This window comes from Sprattus sprattus (genome assembly GCF_963457725.1).
Source record: "Sprattus sprattus genome assembly, chromosome: 13".
In the NCBI taxonomy this organism is placed as follows: domain Eukaryota; kingdom Metazoa; phylum Chordata; class Actinopteri; order Clupeiformes; family Clupeidae; genus Sprattus; species Sprattus sprattus.
Window position 1 is genome coordinate 4,686,679 of NC_137911.1, and position 20,570 is coordinate 4,707,248.

Consider the following 20,570-nt stretch of genomic DNA (forward strand, 5'->3'; position numbering starts at 1 on the left):
GTTGAGCGTGTTGTTTCCTGTAAGGTTTATTTCATTTTGATAATATTTAAATGTTTTTGGAATGTTAGTAATGTTAGTAAGTTAGTAATGCTTTAATGTACAAATATCTGACCGACTGCCTGTTTGAGTAACCAGCTGTGTCTGGATGTAAGATTATTATGGTATGATGTACACTAAAATAGTAAGGAATTTCTAACTGATATCCACCTTCTGTTTATAGGGCACTCTCCCACCTCCCTACTCCTCATCTCCTCCAAGTGAAGCTACCGGCACTCTGTCGTCACCTGTCAGCACTATGACCTCACACAGCTCTGCCTCCTCACTGGCCAAGCACCGCCAGTCCTGGCTAGACCTTGTCTCCCATTCCTCCCTCCCTGCCAGAGATACGGTGGTCTGTTCTGTACAGGTTCATGCGCAGAGTCCCCCGGCGGAGGAGCCTCCTATGCCCCGTGAAGACCCTGTCTTCTCTGAAGACCATTCGGCCTGTGCAGACAAGGCAGAGGCCCTTTTGAGATCTGAGGAACTGGCAGGACCAGCTGAATTCAGCCAAATAAGTGAGTGAGTGTGATAGAGCTGGAAGAAGAAATCCGACCAGAGGATGCCATTTGTCTTTTCACTTTTCCACATTTTTCTTTTTTCTTAAAAAAAAAGAAATATTTGGTTTAAACTAGCCTGACCCTGAGTCGCTACAGGTGGAGAGACATATTCAGGTTTTAAAGTAATTTGCCAGTCTGTTTGATAATAAACGAGTGGAGGTAAACTCTTCCCAGGTTAATGTCAGGGACAGAAAAAAAAATGGAGAAAAATGGACACCTGGCACCTACAAGCAGGACTGGCAAATGGAGCAAAGCGACGGATTTGAGATTGCTGCCTGATGTCAGTAGATTACTTCAAGTTCTATGATGTTGTATTCTGAGTGTGAGCGCATTGTTTACTTTTTTGATTTCTCAATACCCTTTGAAAATGCAATTTAGGACACATGACATATACACATTATACATAAAAGGGAGAAGCTTAAGTATCCAGTATCCAGTGTTTTGGCAGAGGTGCTCACAGAGTACCACGGGTCGTGAATTAACCTGAACTAAAACTGAGATACGTGAAATCTTTTCATGGTGTATCTTGATGTGTTTTTGCTGTCGTCTCTGGTAGTGGCTTGTGTTCTAACCCATCATGAGTATGGAGACGGGTGGGTCTATGCACCAGACACCAATGTTGAGCCTTCTGGAGGTGATGTGGGCCTAATTCAATAAAATACTGATAAAGGAAAGTGCCTGATTGAAAACCCCAGAGTAATTTTCACAAAGGCAGCTTTGTTGATGCTGTTGTTTCCTGCTGCCCAGGTTTTCTGGTTGGGTAGGCATGTGGTGTCTACAACTAATAGCACTTTTACGGATCCCGGGTACAAAATGCAGAGCGTGTTGCAGCTGTCTCCAGCTAGTTGTGCGTTGATGTTGCATCCTTCTGTGCAAGATCTATGGTTGGGCAGTTGTAACATTGGTTAGATTGCTGCCTATGAGCACTTGCATGTGACAGTGAGAGAATTGGTGGAATGACCCCAATCAGTAACACAAGGAATTTAACATTCTATGTGTAACTAAAAAAAAAAACATCTTTCCACCTTTATTCACAGATGGCCTAGAAGATGCAGGTGATGAGATGGAAAGACTCTACATCGACCTGAAACGGGCTAGTCTGTCTCCAACTGGTGAACGCAAACCATCAACTAAGAGGGAATTCAGAGCATCATTCATAAAAAGATGCAAAAACCATGCAGTCAATGAGAAGTTACATCTTGTCAGGACTTTAAATAGCACTTTGAAGGTTGGTATAGATCATTTGAACATTGAGATGTTTTGTGTTTATGAATATTCATTTATATTTGACTAGTTATATATTTAGTTTTTCAATTCATGACAGAGCCAATAGAATGCTAGAAATCTTGTCACAGCTACTAATAGAGCCCTCCTCCCTATTTCTCTCTTTGATGTAGGCTAAGGAAGCAGATCTGATTACACTGGATCAGGTGCTCTCTGATCCATCTCTTTCTGCTAGCAAATTTCGGGAATGGAAGGAGTCCAACACAGTGCTCTTGCAGGAGATCTGTATGCGTCACAACTTGCATGGGGAAATCACAGAACCTCCTGTAGCAGAAACGGGAGCCGCAGCAACAGCAGAAGCAGCCATCGCTGGGCCTTACACGGAGACCAGCATATAGACAACTCTATGTCCCAACAGCCAAATGGACTCTGAAGTCAGAGATATTCATAACCACTTATGCACAACTGTCAAACTAAATTAAAGGACCTCTGAAAATACAGACTCTAAACTGTGGCCTGTGTTTAATGGTTCTAGACTGTTAATGCTTTGATGTGAGGCTGACCTGTCTCTACATCCCCTGCATCAATGCCTTTATGTCTAATTTTAACTAATGCCAAGAGTATAAATGCCATGAACATTTTTATGTAAGTCCATTGTCATTTTATCATTTTATTTCATTCACATTTTTGTACTGTGTGTGTAGAATATAAATGTTGCAATGAGGATTTGAACCATGTATTGCTCTAAATTATACATAAATGATGATAAATGGTATGACCTAAATGATTTTATTTGGCTAAGTTAGTTTGTAGCATTGTAAGTATATGTGTATATAGTTTTTGTTATTAAGTATGTACAGGTGTTCAATTCTGTTTTGATGCTGTATATGTTAGGAGATGCTTAGGTAGTGCTTAATAAAATGTGTCCACTTTTTAGAGTAGATGTAATGTATGCTTGATTTGTGACAGCTAAGTCTTCCATTCATAGCTTGTCATTGATGTGATAATTACGAGTAGGCCTATGTCTACATAATTTTCAGCCAAGACCGAGAATACATTTTCTCGCCGTATTAGCTGTTGTTCCAGAAAGTGTCGCCTGTAGACCAAAAATATATATTTGTTTAACTTGTATTACCAATGTGTAACACTTGGAGCCGCTGGTCTTTGTGTTGAATATCAATGTTTGTCCGCCATATTGGCGAGCTCCTCCATCTCACCCTACGATTGCAAAGCATGCGGCCCCCGAGCCGGTGTAGCTCGGGAACATTTTAACTGTGTTGCGACCCTGAAAACCGGCATCATGGAGGCTGTTAAAGCATTTAACGGCGAGGTTTGTGTTTTTCTCTATGACTATAAAACCTTTTATCATTATGACTTCTGTCGGTGGAGAAACTTGGTTTACGTTAGACCAGCAGATGTCCATCTCCAACCTAGGAAGCGGGTAGTACTCGCGACTTGCCATTACAGAGAGGGTGGTCAATGAACCCCACTAGGCCTCATATATTGTGTGAATAAAGGTGTTGCTCGATTCTAGTCTCGGAATGGGTAGTTAGCTAGTTAGACAAATATGCGGTTGGTTGAAAATCAGATTTGCAAACCTCTAGGTTCAATTAATTGGCCATAGGTTAACTTAATTTTGTATTTGGCAGGATAGCTAGCTGAATGTACAACAACGTAGCTAGCGTTAGCCTTAGCTCTCGTAAACCGTCATAACGTTCGCTGGTCACCTCTGAAAGATGTGCATGTTTTGTTCATTGTTATAAACGTAATGTAAACTAATCGATACCTTTAATGCAGCCAGCTATTGTGCTGACCGCACAGCACCTTAATGGTTCGAGTATTAAACTGGCTATCATTAGCTTCTCAATCTGTCAACCTTGCATTGTTGAGCTGGCATGATATCAGGAAAGCTGGCCCATTCGCAAGCTAATTGACTTTCATTAATCAAGCTGATGGACTCCTAATTCATGGTTATATTGGGGGATGTAAGGCTCACGCGCATAGCGAAGCGTGGCTTTACTACATTAAATTATACCAAACAGGAAAGGTTTAGCTTCATGTTAGCTAGCAAGGCATGTAGCGTTAGCTAGATGCCTCATTGCGTATAAGCTAGCCCCCTCAGGCGAAGACTGCAAGCTCAGGAGTTATTGGTGCTTCACTAACCTTAGTTAACATTACTCAGATGAGCCATCTATCAGTTATCAGGGGAATACTCGAGTATGAAGTTACTATCTCAGTGAGACAAGTGCTTTATTACTTAATATGCAGCGAAGTCCAGAACTGAAGTTAGACTCATTAAGTTGGCTAACTTCAGGTTGCCTGTGTTACATTGTTTTGTAGGCCACGTTGTTTCACTGAAAGTGCTACGTTGTAACTAAACTTGTCGGACGTGATTAATTAATGCAGATATTCCATTGCATCGATTGATTTGTAGTGTAGATTGCCATATCTGTAAACCATTAATGTAACGTTCGTCAGGCGTTTGCTGTCACGCAACCTTACTGAAATAACGGTACAGACATTAAAAGGTGAATTTTTCTGTGAAGGCCAGATATCCAACGTAGCTGTATGTTGCAGGTTGATCATCATGTTACAATTACGGCTTAAATATTGTTCAACAGGCGTGATTAGCCAGCTTACTTGGAGAACAAAAGTCTTACGCAAACATCAATCAATTCTGTTTAGCTTATCAAATTTAGCTCGTCTTCAATGTCCTTTGATGTTGTATCCAGTTGATGACTATCTATCATTACATTAGTGAGCATACGTTATTAACATTAGCCAGCTAGCTAGTAATTATAATCACGTGCTAATGTAAATCAGGTCGAATTCAATAAGCAGAAAGTATGCAAACACCTTTATCCAATGGCATTACGTAACATGAAATTGGATACTGACGTTAACAGCATGTTTCGACATCCAGAACGAGCAATGGTAGTAGAGCTGAATACTGCTGTAAAGATTATTAATGTGGCTACTCTGGCGGAAGATGTGGTGTAATTTACATTCATTTTAATGTTTGTCCTCTGCATAAATGGACATCACAAGTCATTTGTGCCCTGATGATGATGCCATAATCCTAAATGGTCTAATACTTACTCACAAGTTACTCAGTGCTTTCCCCCGTAGGAGTGTTTTTATGCATGAATAAAGATATATCTGTTACTACATCAAACACAGTACACAGTCATTATATGTCTTCCTAATCTTTGTAGTGATGTGTAAGACTAATGCCCCAATCACTTGACGGTACTATCATTAATTAACCACATGTCAGTCAGTTTGATGAACAGAGATGAAATGAAATGTTTTATAAACTGAAATCAGAGAAAAATCATTTCGTCAGTCTGTTGCTACGAGGTGGGCTTGTTGTGTGATCCTTTTGTTGGAATTATATTTTAATATTCTGTGTTTTTTTTCTTTCAGCTGTATTCGCTGAATGAATACAAGCCTCCGATCTCCAAAGCCAAGATGACCAATATCACAAAGTCTGCAATTAAAGCTATAAAGGTAGGTATTTGTAGGTACAGAGAAGGAAACATGCGTAAGTGTTAGATGAGTCAATCCACCAATACATCACAGCACCCATCTTTAGTGGTGTTTGGGATGTTATAAAGGTCCTTGTTTGGAAAACGTACCCTCAAAAAAAGGCAATGTGTAAGCATAATTATAATAGGGCCTTCTCCAGACTTGAGCCACTCAAAGTATTTTGACTCCTAGTCTGTTTCATCTAGATATTTCAGAGAAGTAAACCTATTTCTTACATACTTACATAGGTGCGCTAATAATTACAAGATGAAGAAGCCATTATAGAGACAGGATTTTCTGGCAGTCCTGAAAACCCCAAGATATGTGTCAAAGATCAGTTTGAACAAAATAGAACATTGTTCTATATTCTAAACATGGCTAGTTTTGCTCAAAATCTCACTGATTCGCACACACATATCAAAATAATTTGAAACCCTTAGTGGAAAGATAAACCTTCTCTGGATAGCAAGTGTCCTATAGTTCTGTTCTGAACTCTACTTTGCGCTGCGGTATTGTATACTTCCGCCTCATCCAGAGTTTTTGGTGGGACACCTTGGTGGCTGTTATCCTCCACATATTATGATGAATGTAATTTTCTCGGAAATGAGATTCTATATCGTACGAAATCTGTAACATGCTAGATGAAAACAACCAAAGCAATAACACATTTCTATTCCCACTAGATGTCAATCACAACTAAGTTTTGTGTGTCTCATTCATTCCCACATGAAACGGCATGTAATGGTATATAGTGCTGAAGTTCTGTGAACCCCCTGTGCACACCTGTGCTTCTTGAAGGCTTGAATCATGTTGCTCCCGTCAACTCATTGTTACTCGGTTGCCAGGGTGTAGAATGATGGTACAGCAACATTTGCTCCTGTTCCAACATGATGCCAATACTTCACATTGACATAAAAATTATGGCTCTCTATGTAGGTGTATGTGCAAATTCGGAAGATGCACGTTCATGTTTGAGGACACAAGGTTTTCGTAAGGTATCCAAAAACACATAATGGAGGTGGTTAACACTCTATTAGCTGTTGTAACAGAACTGTTTCACCAAATTGGTAAAAAGCGGAGTTGAAAGTAAGCACACATGAAGCAAGCTCCTCCGCAATTTCCAGTTGCATCTCGGATGGCATAATCAAACTGGTTTACTTGTGTTTTTTTAAAGCAGCACTAGGGAGTGTTAATCTAAAATTAGCAAGCTTACTACCTTAAAGGCATGCAGAAACCTTGAAAAGACAAAAATGCCAAGTTGGCACTAATAAAAGCTTGCTAAGTAGTGTGTCATGGTAATCTAATTGCCAATGTCTTGCTGTGAGAAATTTTCTGACTTTGGAGGGGTGTGCTGCCAGAACTACATAGTGCATAGCTTGTTTGGCCCATTGTAGAAGGGGGCAGAATGAAATGAAACATGACTGCAATTCTCAATCTACAGCAACGTGCTGTAATGTAACAAATGCATTGTAATTTCTTTGTAATCTGTAGGATTATAAATAACATAATGCTCCAAAACGTCTTTAGGTCAAATGATTAAACTGTTTATCATAAGGCTCCTGAATGTTGCATGAAGTTCTATTGAATTGAATGGGCCACATCAACGTTCTGATGTCTGATATTTCTTTATAATAACCACTGCATTGGCAATGGGTTGAGTGCTTCTAATTCACCACTTTCATATCATCAGCAAGTAGTCCATTTGCTTTTTGTATCGGAAATTCAATGTAACTTGGAAGTCAGCCAGTAACACTATGCTACTTAAAGTTCTATTTGCGTGAAGAACTGTCTGTCTTTTATAGTTTTGCCAAGTAACTGCATAAAGAGCGGGTTAATACATAGTCCACCGGTCAGTATCGGACAATAAATCCTTTCACTGACATACTGACTGGCAGACTATACATTACACTTCCTTAACTGTGGTTGAACACTGGTTCTAGTGTTTAACATGGCCGTAGTGAGATCAGAACGTACTCTTCCTCTGCAGCTAAATCTAAATAACAGCGATGTTGGGGAGAAATAAATGCAATGACTTTCATTTCTCCAAAGTAAGTTTACATACCTCCTCGTGTTGGAGGTATGCAAGTCGAAGTCGCAAGTTTTACGCCTGCATGCATACAATTTAAATTGTTTGGTGAACCCTAACCAGTGTTGTATAGTAACGAAGTAGAAATACTTCGTTACTGTACTTAAGTAGTTTTTTGGGATATCTGTACTTTACTTTACTACTTATATTTCTGTTGACTTTTACTTCGCTACATTTTGCAAAGAAGACTGATACTTTTACTCCGATACATTTCCCCTGAAACCTTCGTTACTCGTTACAAAATCAAATCATCTTTTGAAAAAAAAAAATCGTGAGTGATGAGAACAACTTCGCGGACTGTGGTAGAACACAGACTCCAAGCAGGTTTGGCGAATCAGCTGTTCTAGCGCACGTAATGCGCTTTTGACCGTTCGTGAAAGCCCTCTTAAAGTTACTGTTGCTACGTCGGACAAGACTCCTAGGTCTCAACACAAAAACATGGCTAGGACGAGTGCTATATCTGTCAGTGTCAGTGTTTCTTTTTGGAGTAATATATCCGCGATATCCTCCAGATCAAGGCAAAATGGACTGCAATATGCAGTGGAAGGACATATCCAAAACATTAAGATCAACAACGAAGGGGACACGACAATAATCGAAGCAAAAGCATATACCGGTCTCAATCCAAAAATTAGAAACCCCACGACACAACCTCTTCATTAAATAGGCTACTACCACCAGCACAACCTTTTCTAGTCAGGTTCTTTCCATTCTGGGTAAGATCTGTATATAATATTACAAGCTAGCTTATAACCTAAAGATTATTTATTCGTATTCTTTATTCCATCTCTCGTGAGGTATCTATCTAGCCAGTTAGGATGGTTACAATCTAAAGTACTTCCCGTTTGTCAGGGAATAGCTCAGCGTGCAATTCTAGACGGTAACATTTTGACGTCAACATTAACATTTTGATTTTAACATTAACACATTTGTTGAATGGACTAGTTATCTACTAGAAGTGGTAATAATACTAGTTGACATTAACCATAACTGTTTGGGGAATGTTATATTAATTAGATAGTTAGTTAACCTAGCAAAAGTGTAGATCGCTATCTAGATATCTAGCTGCAAGCAGCTTCATTTGCAGACATATGTGTGTTAGTGTTTGTCGATGTATTGAGTAGGGAGTGGGGTTCAAATCAGCCCATGTTTATATAAGTTTGCTAATTTTAGTCTGAATAAACTGGCTTTTTTACTAACAGCATTTACTTGTACTTTTACTTTCAATACTTAAGTACATTAAATATCAGAAAATTACTTTTGATACTTAAGTACAGTAAAGATCAGATACTTTAATACTTTTACTTAAGTAGTATTCTAAAAGGTGACTTTTACTTTTACTTGAGTAATTTTACAGTAATGTAGCTGTACTTTTACTCAAGTATGTCTTTTGAGTACTTTATACACCACTGACCCTAACATATTTCCAAATATGTTTGCAAAGATTTTTGACCAGTAAAAGAACTTGGCTTCGGGGGTGACCCCTAGATTTGAAGAACCAGCAAGAATCTTTTAAATAAAAAAATATGCGTTATGGTTTATGTAATAGTGTTACTGGTTTGAGCTGTAATGCGAATGCTACTTCAGAGCAAGTCTGAAACAACTGTGACTGTCTTTAGTGACTTGCAGTGTTTAACGTTTTCTAACCTAAACAGTTTGTTATCGCAGACATAATTATAGATTTTAAAGAATATCACAACAAGTTTCTATACTCATTAAAGATCAGATCATTATACAATATGAAATGGTAGTCTCGTTAATTCCAACATTATTCCCCTCATTTGAAGTTCATACCCTAGGTATATACATACCCAGCTTGGTCTACAATAGCCATAGTCTCTTATAAGGGCATGTATTAGTAGACCCATATTCTAATTAATAACCTTTTACCCTGCACATACTACTTTTCTTACCTTCATGGCTGAAGTTGATAGTTTGCTCTTGCTGATATAGAGGCATTAATGGGGCATCAGCAAGAGGTATTTTCACATTGTAACCTGTCCTTAATGACTCAAGTAATTCCAAGGCTCTTTGAAGTGTTTCTTAGACGGAGGAAAGACCTGTGGATGAATGTGTGGTTTTGAACAGTCCTTGAACAGTGTGAGTTTGTTTTAGGTGCACGTGATGTAGAATTGGAGGAAGTAGGTCAGATCCCAGACTTGCTTGTCTAATTGTCAATATCAAACTTATCGAAAACAATTCCTATGTTTGGTCATAGATTCAGGCTTTTATGATTGATGATTAGATGATGATTGATTCTAGTCGTTTATTTGAAGAATTGTGGCCGATGACTGTAGTTCCCAAATCTTGTTTGAAATTACCTTCAAGTGAACTGTTTGTAGGGTACATTCTTTGGATGTTGAGTTTGCAATGGACACTATGTTGTCTTGTATTGAAAAAATGGATGACACTGGATCATCTAAAGTTTTTTTTTTGTGTATTCCATTGCCATGGTGAGAAGTAGACAATGCCAGGCTTCTTGGCACAGTTCTGACCATGGTGCAGGGATAGTGCTGTTTTACTACATTTTCATTTATTTTTAATGAACACCAGTGAGTCCACCTTATCTTCCATCCCTTGTGACCCTGATCATTTGCTAAATGTATTTAGACAATAATGACCTACTTAAGTATCCTTACTTGGAGCTTGCACATGTTAAGGAACCACTGGTTGTGCTTCAGTCTAATGGTTCTGAATGTGCTGAAACTTCTGGGTCTCAGGTCAGTTGATGGATCACACAAAGTAAACTTTGTTTAACATATTTGAAGACTAACACCTCTCTTATTTGACTTGAGTGACTGTAAGGTCCACAGTGTTCTCAGTGCTGACTGAACTGAAGTACCTTTCTCTCTTTCACCTTGTCTCTTCTGCACAGGTCTGTTTGTGTGGTTCGTGTGATTTGCCTGTGAAATAACGCCTGTTTCCCCTTCCCTCAGCAGCTCCCCCAGCTTCCCCAGAGCACTGAGAGTGAAGCAGGAGGATGGGGCAAGAGAGAGTTTCAGAGAGAGATAAGGGAACCCTCTAACCAGCTTAGGTAGGAGATGGGCTCTTTCAAAAAGAAGAAGCCACAATGATAAATGATACAGAAAAAGAACTTGCAGAGAACCCTCAGCGAAAAAGCGGTGTCACGACCGGTGATTCCACCTCACCCCTTCCCTCTGATAATCTTTGTTGCGGTAGCGAATTTGGTTGATATGTGTGATTGATAAGTTTGGTCCTGCAACACATTTGCTTGAGATATAGTTTATTGTCAGTTGGCTTGCTCATGATGGGTTGTCAGGCAACAGCAATTTATCTAGGATATGGTGTTGTTTTCTGTAAAGATTACATTTGCGCAAGCGTTTGCGAAGCCTGTAAGCTTATTGGGCTTGTTTAGGCATAGCCTATTATTATTATGTATTTGTGTTCATCCGTTTGAGATCTAGTTTAAGTTGTATGGTGCTGTCAAGCTAAAAAGGCACCGGATGCCTAAAAGAGCCCGGGTGATGTAATGTTGACTTTCGAACGACTCTTGAGTGACAGTTGCTATGCCAACGCCAATACGTCACCCGGGCTCTTTTATTCCTCATAACGCGATTTACTTCAGAGCATCTTGCATTGTACTTCGCTACCTGAGACCAGCTTGCTTGTATTTGACCTACAATAAACCAACCAAAACAACCATGTGCTTGATGTTTGACTTTGGTAGGAAAGTGGTTGATTCGCTAGTTGGTTATAGTATCAAAGTAAGGACATTTCATTAGCTAGCTCGTGCTAGTGTAACGAGCTATCTTGATAGCTTGAAGCTATTCATCTGTTGTTGTGCTTAAATTAAGAAAGTCCTTAATGTGTTGTGATTTTAAGACATATCTGACGGCACCCACAATTAAATTTGAACAAAACAGGGCATTTTACTAAAGAACAACGGGGGCTTGCTAGCTTTGACATGCTAGCGGACATTGCTAACTTACAGGTTACCAGCAGGCAGGTGTAGCTAAAACTTTTTATTCGCTTAATATTGTGCCGAAACGGATACTATGTACCCCGACACTTTTTGGCTTTCAGTCAGAGAGTCTCAAGAGTAGTTTGAAAGCCATCAGCTACGTTTTAGTCGCTTAATATTGTCGCACAAAAGGAGGAATTGCTATTAGCAATATAGATTTAGCGGCGAAACCTGTTGATATGTGCATACTTACAGGAGGCCGGCAGCCAATATTAAGCGTGTAAAAAGTACCTGATGGCTTTCGAACAACTCTTGAGACTCTCTGACTGATAGCTAAAAAGTGTCCGGGTGCGTAGTGTCCGTTAAGGCACAATATTAAGCGACTAAAAAGTAGCTGATGGCTTTCGAACGACTCTTCAGACTCTCTGACTGATAGCAACAAAGTGCCCGGGTGACGTATTGGCGTTGGCATAGCAACTGTCACTCAAAAGGCGTTCGAAAGTCAACATTACATCACCCGGGCTCTTTTAGGCACCCGGTGCCTTTTAAGCTGGACAGTGCCCCTGAATCTCTTCCCTGTAATGAGAGCCATAATAAGACTCATGAGCCAAGTTTATTTATTGGTGTTACATTTATTTATTGGTGTTTATTTTGGGAAAAAGGAACGTTTCAGCCAAAGGCCTGTTTGCCCAACAGTACCTCACTTGGTAAAATTGTCAGTGTTTTCTTGTCAAGGGCACATTGATGAGTTAGGAGTGTAGTTTTTATTTAATATAGTGTTTGTTTGTAATGTTTTTAGTAAGCTGTCACAACAACATTTCCATCAAGCAGACATGTCCATCAGAGTAGCTTTTTCAGAGGAACCCTAGGCTAAAATGCTTCCATACAGTGGGGGACAATTTTAGTCCTTAGCTGTTGTGCCGTATAGTTAGGCTTTCAGATGTTCTTATTCCTGCAAGGAACATGAAGGAATGTTTGTTTCTATTTTTCTTTATTACTTGTGGAATTCGACCATAAACGGTTGATTAATTGAGAAGAAGAATGGTATTTTCTTTTAAAACTAAAGAATATAAGGTTGTCACATTTCTATACGAGTTTCAGAAATACTTTAAAACACTCAGAATGACTGGGAAACAATACATTTGTCTGTATTTTTATCGAATTTTTCAGTTAGCCTGTTACTAAAGATCCATCAAGAAGTCTGCTTAGACAGCAAAAGTATCTTGTAACTGAAAGATGACCTCAGTCAACATACTTGGTATGACATGCAGGGACTGCCATTTCAGTCTGGTTGAGTCTGACTGCTCATGGCACCATGTCTTTGATCAATCTGGTTAATACTTCATCATTTTATTTTATATTCTTTGGTCTATTTAAAAAGACAGGCGAATGTGGTGATTGACTATGTTTGTTTTCATTTTGCTCATGTAGACTCCTCATCCTGTGAGAAATTGGGTTCAATGACTGAACGTATAGTTTTGTTAGTTTTCTATTGGTTTGTGTCACCGATATCTAGAAAGGAGCTACAAATAGCTGTGAGGAAGGCTTGCTTTCCGAGTACAGGCCAGATTTCCAACAGACGTCTTTTTTTCTATATGTATAAATCCGCTTCATGGAAACTACACACAGGCTTGCGACTGGAAGAAACCTCTACCATTGCATACAATGTTTTTCCTTTCTCATCTTTACTAGTGTTAATGTTGTGTAGTAATGTAGGAAAGCAATTTGGTTGTGGAGGTACTTGTAAGGCTCTGTTGACACTGAGTGCAGTGTGAGACCTAAGGCAGCGGTCAGACAGGTGTGGGGCCAGCAGTATGAGACCTGAGGCAGCGTTCAGACAGGTGTGGGGCCAGCAGTGTGAGACCTAAGGCAGCGGTCAGACAGGTGTGGGGCCAGCAGTGTGAGACCTAAGGCAGCATTCAGACAGGTGTGGGGCCAGCAGTGTGAGACCTGAGGCAGCGGTCAGACAGGTGTGGGGCCAGCAGTGTGAGACCTGAGGCAGCGCTCAGACAGCCGTGGGCCCAGTGTAAACACTTTAAAAGATATCTTCATATCTGATCTGGGCCAAACCAGATATCTGACTGCAGGTTTGGCCCTTTGAGTTTGTCACACGGCTCCTTATCAAAAGTAAAACATTCCTCTTGAGAACTCTTGGATCTATGCAGCCTCCATTTGCACTGAGGTTGCAGCCTTATTGCTGTCTACGCCATATCCAAGATCAGATCTCTTCTTTGCCGCATCATTTTCTAAATTAATTTAAAGGCCAGTGGGGGATTCTAATCCCATGCTCGTTTTGGCAATTCAGCAAACTGCTCCTCACGGTCTTTTAGATGTTCAGTGTTTGCGCTGAATACAAATGTGTACTGTGTTTGTTCACAGTCCTGATTCTGTAAATGGGGTCAAGCTTAGTAACTCAGACTCCGCCATAATCAATCCTGGATCACCATGGTGCTTTAGGAGCAAACAACAGAGTGAATCAGAGGGCACAGGACATATCTAATTCATGGTTGTCTGATGTAATTGCCTGTGTAACAAGGACATCCTTTACATCAATGCAAACAGAAATCTAGTAGTGTGATGCACACTACCACTCAGCTGTTACACGTTTCTATCCACAGCCTTATGGAAGAATATAGGCCTGCTTAATAGATGGAGACCAAGACAAATGTCAAAGTTCAATTCATTTTTTTCAGACTGAAGCCTTACAAACAATTCAGCTCTTAGGTTATGACTGTAAAAGACAACGCTTCCAAATATTCCCCTATAGAATGTTTCTTTTTTTATTTTCAGGTCTGAAATTCATGCAGAGACTGTATTGTTATGGTCTTTCCTTGTGTATTATACAAGGTTAAGTTATTTTGTAGGTCACAATCATTTTGATCTTAACAAGAAAAGTAATGCAAGAACAGCAATGGGTCCAGGTGATTTATCTTTTGCTGTCAATGAAATCATCCGCTGCAGTCCATGAATACAAGATCATCATTTAGTTCCTAAAGATCATAATTTATGCTCCTAAAGAACAACGTTCTAAACACAATTTTGCTTCAGTTAATTGCTCAAAGGAAATTTAATTGATTATAGGTCTACTATATATTAAGCCCATACATGCATTCTTTATGATGTTCATCGTAAATATTTGACAGGCAGATCTCCAGACTTAAGCATTCATTGAAGCAAGTTTACAAATACTGGCTTGTATTGACAGTTGAGTTTGCGGAGACTGTTACCAAATGTGGGATCAATCGGACTTTCTCCAATGCAGAACGTGACCGGATTGTTGATTATTTTGTGCCCAATCATTTTAAGTTTCAGACTTAACTGTGACTTTTTTTTCTTCTCAAGCCTTCATCTCTGTTGGTGCTTAGTTGTATCATAATTGCATTGCAAAGGTCCCATCATATTAGACGGTCTTATTTCTTTATGTTAGATGTTTGGTTTTAGAAGCAGGACTTAAATCTAGGTATTTGGGTATCTCTCAATGAAGTATTAGAATAACCTTTTCTGGTTTTGGTAGGTAACAGTTTTTTAACATCCTCAAATTAATTTTGATTATACATGGCCATGTCAAAGTAGTTTATGCTCACGGTCAGAAACCCTGCACAAATTTAAGAATAGCTTTTACAGCAAGCCATGACCAAACATGTTGCCAAGCCCTGGGTTAGAAAGCTTGTGCCAACTAGGCTGTTTTTTCTTTGGGCTTTGCAAAGCAACTCTATTGGAAGTTGGCTAGTTAGCTTGGGAGTTTAAGACTAACTAACTGATGCCTCTTAACATATAGGCTCTAGCTAGTACGAAGTTGTTTGAAGGAGCTTTATATGGTTTATAGGTTGTTAATTCTCATAGCTCATAATACCATCATGGAAACTTGGCCTTGGCCTGCACTCAGAAACCGGTATGACAAAATGCATTTGTAAAGTTTGGAAGATATCACCACCACGTAGTGGACTACTGTCTTTGCTGAAGCTTTGAATAATTATGTAGTTTTGCCCTGGATTAGAATAGCCTGTGAAACGGGGAAAGTGATTAGAATGAACAGACTTATAATTTCACCCTGCACAGCCCAGGTCTGTTCTGAACAACAAACTGATTTGGCTTGCATTAGACTAAATGGCTCGTAATAGAAAAAAGAAAAAAGATTTTAACACCTTACCTTGCTAAATTAATCTCAAAATATTTTGTTCTGTCATTTGGCTTTTCAAAACAAGCTTTTATTATTGTAATTAAGAAAGCAAAATAAAAAAAAATTCAAGCTTTTTCTTAGTCCACATTCATCATTTTTGTAACTTTCGTGTTCTTTCAGAGAAATAGCATATTTTGCAGACTAGCATCTTGCACATAAGTCATGAGATCAATGTAGGAACATTGTGAAATTGCACTTAACCCAGGACTGAAAGCCATGCACTAAAACATGGGTTCCATCAGCTGCTCATCTGACACGGGACGTGTCAAGGCCTCAAACACATAGAGCTGGTTCAGACACTCGGCTCCTTCTTTAACTCCCTGTCTTTAACTCCCTGTCTTTAACTCCCTGTCTCTAACTCCCTGTCTTTTAACTCCCTGTCTCTAACTCCCTGTCTTTAACTCCCTGTCTTTAACTCCCTGTCTCTTAACTCCCTGTCTCTAACTCCCTGTCTCTAACTCCCTGTCTGTGGTCTGATGTAATCCTGTTATCCACTCATGTAATGCTGCCTCTCCTGCTTCAGCCCCTTCTTGACTTCCTTTCTTTTCTTCTTGTCATGTCTAAAGAGGAGGACACCTGAGGGATACATTTAAAGACTTAAAGTGACAGTTTGACAACTTAGTCAGACCTGTCTTTTTGACTTAAAAATATCAGTCTGTGTCTCTCAGCGTGGGATCCTTGGTTTGTTCTCCTTTCCTTAAGTTGACATGGTCAGTAGGACTTAAGATGGCACCTCTGTTTCTTACTAAGATCAAAGAAACTTTCTAACCCTTCAAGGTTTTTTTCTTTCAGAAGCAACTTTTTTAACTGCAAATATTGCCTTAAGCCTTATTCCCACGTCATTGGTTTGCCAGGGTATTGTCTGTGACTGGATGTTTGCAAAGGTTAGCCTGTCTGTGTCAACCAATGCATTTGAGCACTGATGAATAAACTTATACAAGAGAATTTCGATCAAGAGTTTCTTAGTTAAAGGTGTATGGCTGTGCCTCCATTGGAATTGAAAACAACCCAAGGGGTATTGCAGAACAGTCTCAAAAGCATTTAAATATTCCCTACAGGGAACAAGGTCAGTATAGAACTTGTATGCATTTAGGAATTTCTACTGCTGTTTTACTCAAGGCTTTTGGAAAGTGTTTGTCAAGGACCAGAGTCTGAAATGATGCATGGCTTTCTCCATAATTTTCATTAACTTGTCTTCTGCTTCCGTTTCCACTGAGTGCAGTGGGAAAGGTGATACTCTTCAAACAATAGGACTATTACCACCAGAATGTTCAAACAAAAAGCATGGACGTGGCTCTAAATCAGTAGAGTAAAGGATTACTAAACAACAGTATAATTATGAATCTGAACAATACAAAGTGTTCAGTGTCGTTTGTGATGCATACAAAATGTCTCTTGAATAATAATCATTTCCAGTATTTGAAATGTTTTTTTCCCAAACTACAAACAAGCTTAAATATGTACGAGTGCAAAACACCAAAGACCTGCCCTTTTGTTCTTTAAGGTTGATTGGCTGCTTGATGCCTACTGGGAGACCTTGGGCATAGTCTTACACTGTGACAAGCATTGCTCAGCAAAATAACTAATGCTTCATACCTGCCTTTATTTGGGGCAGGCTTGTATTAGGGGCAGGCCTTTATTTCTTACTTATCTTCTGTTTTAATCAAATCAAATAATAGGCATAATTACAGTAGGCTTATATCATTTATTGCATATGCCTTCAACACTTCCTGCACATTGCGTAGCGCTTTATGTGCAGTGTCAACGTAACAATAAACATCGAAGTTATGGTCTCCACTGTCAGTCACGGAGGAAAAGATTTCCAAAGCCTTGATCTTTATAATTTTTCTAGACACTATTATGCTTATCGCGGACTGAAAAAATGTATTCAACGAGGCTGGGTTCCATATCCAGGCTAACCTTCTTTCTACCTCCACCTAGTTGGGCTCTGGTCTTTTTGGCTGCATTCAGTTTATTCTTTTGCTTATTCCAGTAGCCTATCGCATTTGTCTCGGGTCAATGTCAAACTGCTTTGCTGCTTTTTTCCCCCAAATGTTCTTCAGCATACACCTTCTCTTTTAATTTAATATCAAAGTTTAGTCTACTGCTTTATGATCCCTTCAGGAAAAAAAGTAACCTAGCTAACTAAAACGTTACAGATAAACAGCAGTAGGCTATACGATGCGTGCATTTAGGCTAAACAATAACTAATTGCCAGACACGCCTTCATGAACAATAACAAATTCGTCTAGTAGTCCGTACTTGTTTTATTGCAAACAGCCCATGGAATTAGCCAACAATATTATACAGTGTATAATATAATATGAAACAAGCGGAGGACATGTATTTATGAAATGCATTTAATTAAATTGTGATGTCTACTTTGTGCCGATGGACTGATACTGTAGGCTACAGTAATATAGGCTACTTTATTTTATCCCCGCCTTGTATTCGGGGCCCGGCCTTTATTTGTCCGTATGGACCACGCCCTCGGCTACTATCTGAAGTCCGGCGTCTAATTGAATCCCGGTCTTTATTTGAGTTTCTAAACCTGATTGTTCAAATCCTTGATTGTGATTGGCTAAAAGCCGTTGTAAAATCCAGCATTACCTTACAATTTGACCTGATTACATTCCATATTACTGCGCAGCGAATGGCAAGGCATTCATATAGCGCATTTCATACCCAGTGTTCCATCTGGCTGTTGCGTTGCTTCAAGGGTTGCGTGGCAACTATTTATTTAGGAACTATAATTTTTAGTGGCGGAAGAATGACGGTTTATCATTAAACTATTGTTTCTTAAATTGAATTGTCTTTATTTATGAAACCATATCAAATATGTGTAGTAACAGGTTTAGAAAAGCAATAAGCCCCGCGAGTCCGTGCTTTGCGCTGATTTTAGAACAGGTAAGGGGGTTTAACGGCACTCCGCTTCGCGTCGTGCCTAACAACTCCCTTACCTGTTCTAAAATCAGCGCAAAGCACGGCCTCTTGGGGCTTATTGCTTAAATTTACGGTATATACTTTAAAGTGGTCATATTGTGTTTTTCCTGCTGTTTATTTATTTTAAAAGGTAGATAGCTAGATAGAAAGATATAGATACCATACAGATTGACTGGGGTTTCAAAGTGAACTGGGACCTTCCCAGCCATACTCTTAAAAGAAAATGGATTGATCGAACAGGCCAATACCAACAGTGAGTTTTTGTGACGAGATCTCTCCCATTGAAACATGGATAAGGAAGAGAGGTCTGGTTACCTTGTTATTTAGCAGGTTACCCCAAATCAGTATGTGGAAACAACAAGCAGAGATGTAGGGGAGAAAAAGGAAATGTGTTGTGTGTTGCATTAGGAAAGAAATTAATGTGTTCTTTTGAAATATCTTAATATCCAAAAAGAGTGGTTAAACTTAAATACCATTCAGGAAACCAATAGTAAACGTTAAAAAGATTAAAAACCTGACCTGTTTTAAATCTGTACTCTGCCCATGTAGCTGGCTAGGCTGTGTATTATACATGAATCACAGTATTAGAATAATAAGCCGCTCCCCGTTTATGGTTTAGATTGCCACCTAACCTGCAGTGTGGCGTTTAGGGATGCTTTAGCTCAAGCTCAGGGGCCTTAATTAGGAGACATTCTTGAGAACAAACACTGGTTTGTTGGCATGAGTGTCCCACCAACTCTGACAGAAACAACCCAACAGTGATGTAGTTTCACCTATGTTGAGAGCCCATCAAGTTAGGTGGACTAGCTAACTAGCTAATGATAATTGAATAGAGCTGTGATCCTCAGAAGCATCTGAGCTTGATGTGAAATAAATGCTGGGTTAAGTGCTTGAGTGATTCAAGCCACAAAAACCCTTGGGTCTTTATAAAATTTTTACGGAAGCTGTTATTTTCCTTTCATGATGAGACTGAGACTGGCAAAGCCAGCGTCTCTCATTTCTAGGGGTATAAATGTGCAAAAAGGAGACTGGCTGTTTTTTGTACAGTTGTTTTTTGTACAGTTGCATAAAATCTTCAAAGGGGATTATATAACATATTGCAGAAGTGTATGATATGACTCCTTTAAGGAAAATTGATGTGCATGGTCTTGCCTCATCTGTGGAGTGGCTGTGTCTGTTAGTGCAAAGGGTTCTAACACCCTGTCAAATGCAAGTGAAACCTGTATGGTCCTTGGATTGCAAGTATTATTCAGTGCAATGCTCTTCAAGGAGAAAAATACAATTCAGACTGTACCACTTGTTTAAAGTACATTTAACTTCCCCAGTCAGTCTAGAGATATGATTGGACCTCACTAGACCTCTTCCCAAGTCAGTCTAGAGATATGATTGGACCTCACTAGACCTCGTCCCCAGTCAGTCTAGAGATATGATTGGACTTCACTACACCTCTTTGCGCTCCTGCTGTGACACAGTAGCGAACAAAAACAACGATAATAGAATTTAAATTTGTGTTTGTGAAGAATTCTGTTTAAGCTCAAGTGTTGAAACTGGTAAACTGCAAGATTGTCCACCACAGGGTTATCTCTGCAATAGAGAAACAGTTGATAAACAGTTAAGTTATTGTAACTTTGTATAGTAGCATACCTGGATAATCTTGGATATCTATGTGACCACAACAACAGTATTGTCAAATCATATGAAACAATATATCAGATTACCAATCATGTAGATTTCTGCTGGTGTCTTTTTTTGTTTTGTTAATCAAATTCAAAGAACACTGCAGTCATCCAGTTGTTTTAAGGGGAGGGGGGGGGGTTGCATTTGTTTGCTGATGAGGCCTGTGCTTTGAATGTCCTCAGAGAAGGTCCTGCAGAGGGGACAGGAGATGGATGTTTCTGTTTTACATTTGTAAGAGCTCCAACTCTTGGCCTGCTGGTGTTGTGCAATGTGCAGTGTAGGTGCAATGGTAGCATCAGGGCTGGTGCCAGACGCTTTCAGTGAGGTATTTGGAGTGTCTCTACAGCTTGCAGGAGCTCTTCTGCAGATACTAAAGATACTCTTTGGGAGCAGATAAGGATTTCGTTTAAGACT

The 20,570-nt window shown here is 39.4% G+C and overlaps 2 protein-coding genes across 2 annotated transcripts in view; both read left to right on the top strand.

Annotated features, from left to right (window-relative positions):
* Nucleotides 1–2,409, top strand: part of LOC308374019 (connector enhancer of kinase suppressor of ras 3-like) — a 52,045-nt gene extending 49,636 nt beyond the window's left edge. Inside the window, exons 23-25 of the mRNA XM_080849708.1 lie at nucleotides 221–554; nucleotides 1,634–1,824; nucleotides 1,994–2,409. Coding sequence (XP_080705834.1) covers nucleotides 221–554; nucleotides 1,634–1,824; nucleotides 1,994–2,218 — 750 coding nt within the window. The 3' untranslated portion in view covers nucleotides 2,219–2,409. The remainder of the gene's footprint in view (nucleotides 1–220; nucleotides 555–1,633; nucleotides 1,825–1,993) is intronic.
* A 631-nt stretch (nucleotides 2,410–3,040) lies between these two features.
* Nucleotides 3,041–20,570, top strand: part of scaf8 (SR-related CTD-associated factor 8) — a 37,647-nt gene continuing 20,117 nt past the window's right edge. The window contains exons 1-2 of the mRNA XM_080850131.1: nucleotides 3,041–3,150; nucleotides 5,247–5,330. Of these exons, the coding sequence (XP_080706257.1) occupies nucleotides 3,121–3,150; nucleotides 5,247–5,330 (114 nt within the window). The 5' untranslated portion in view covers nucleotides 3,041–3,120. The remainder of the gene's footprint in view (nucleotides 3,151–5,246; nucleotides 5,331–20,570) is intronic.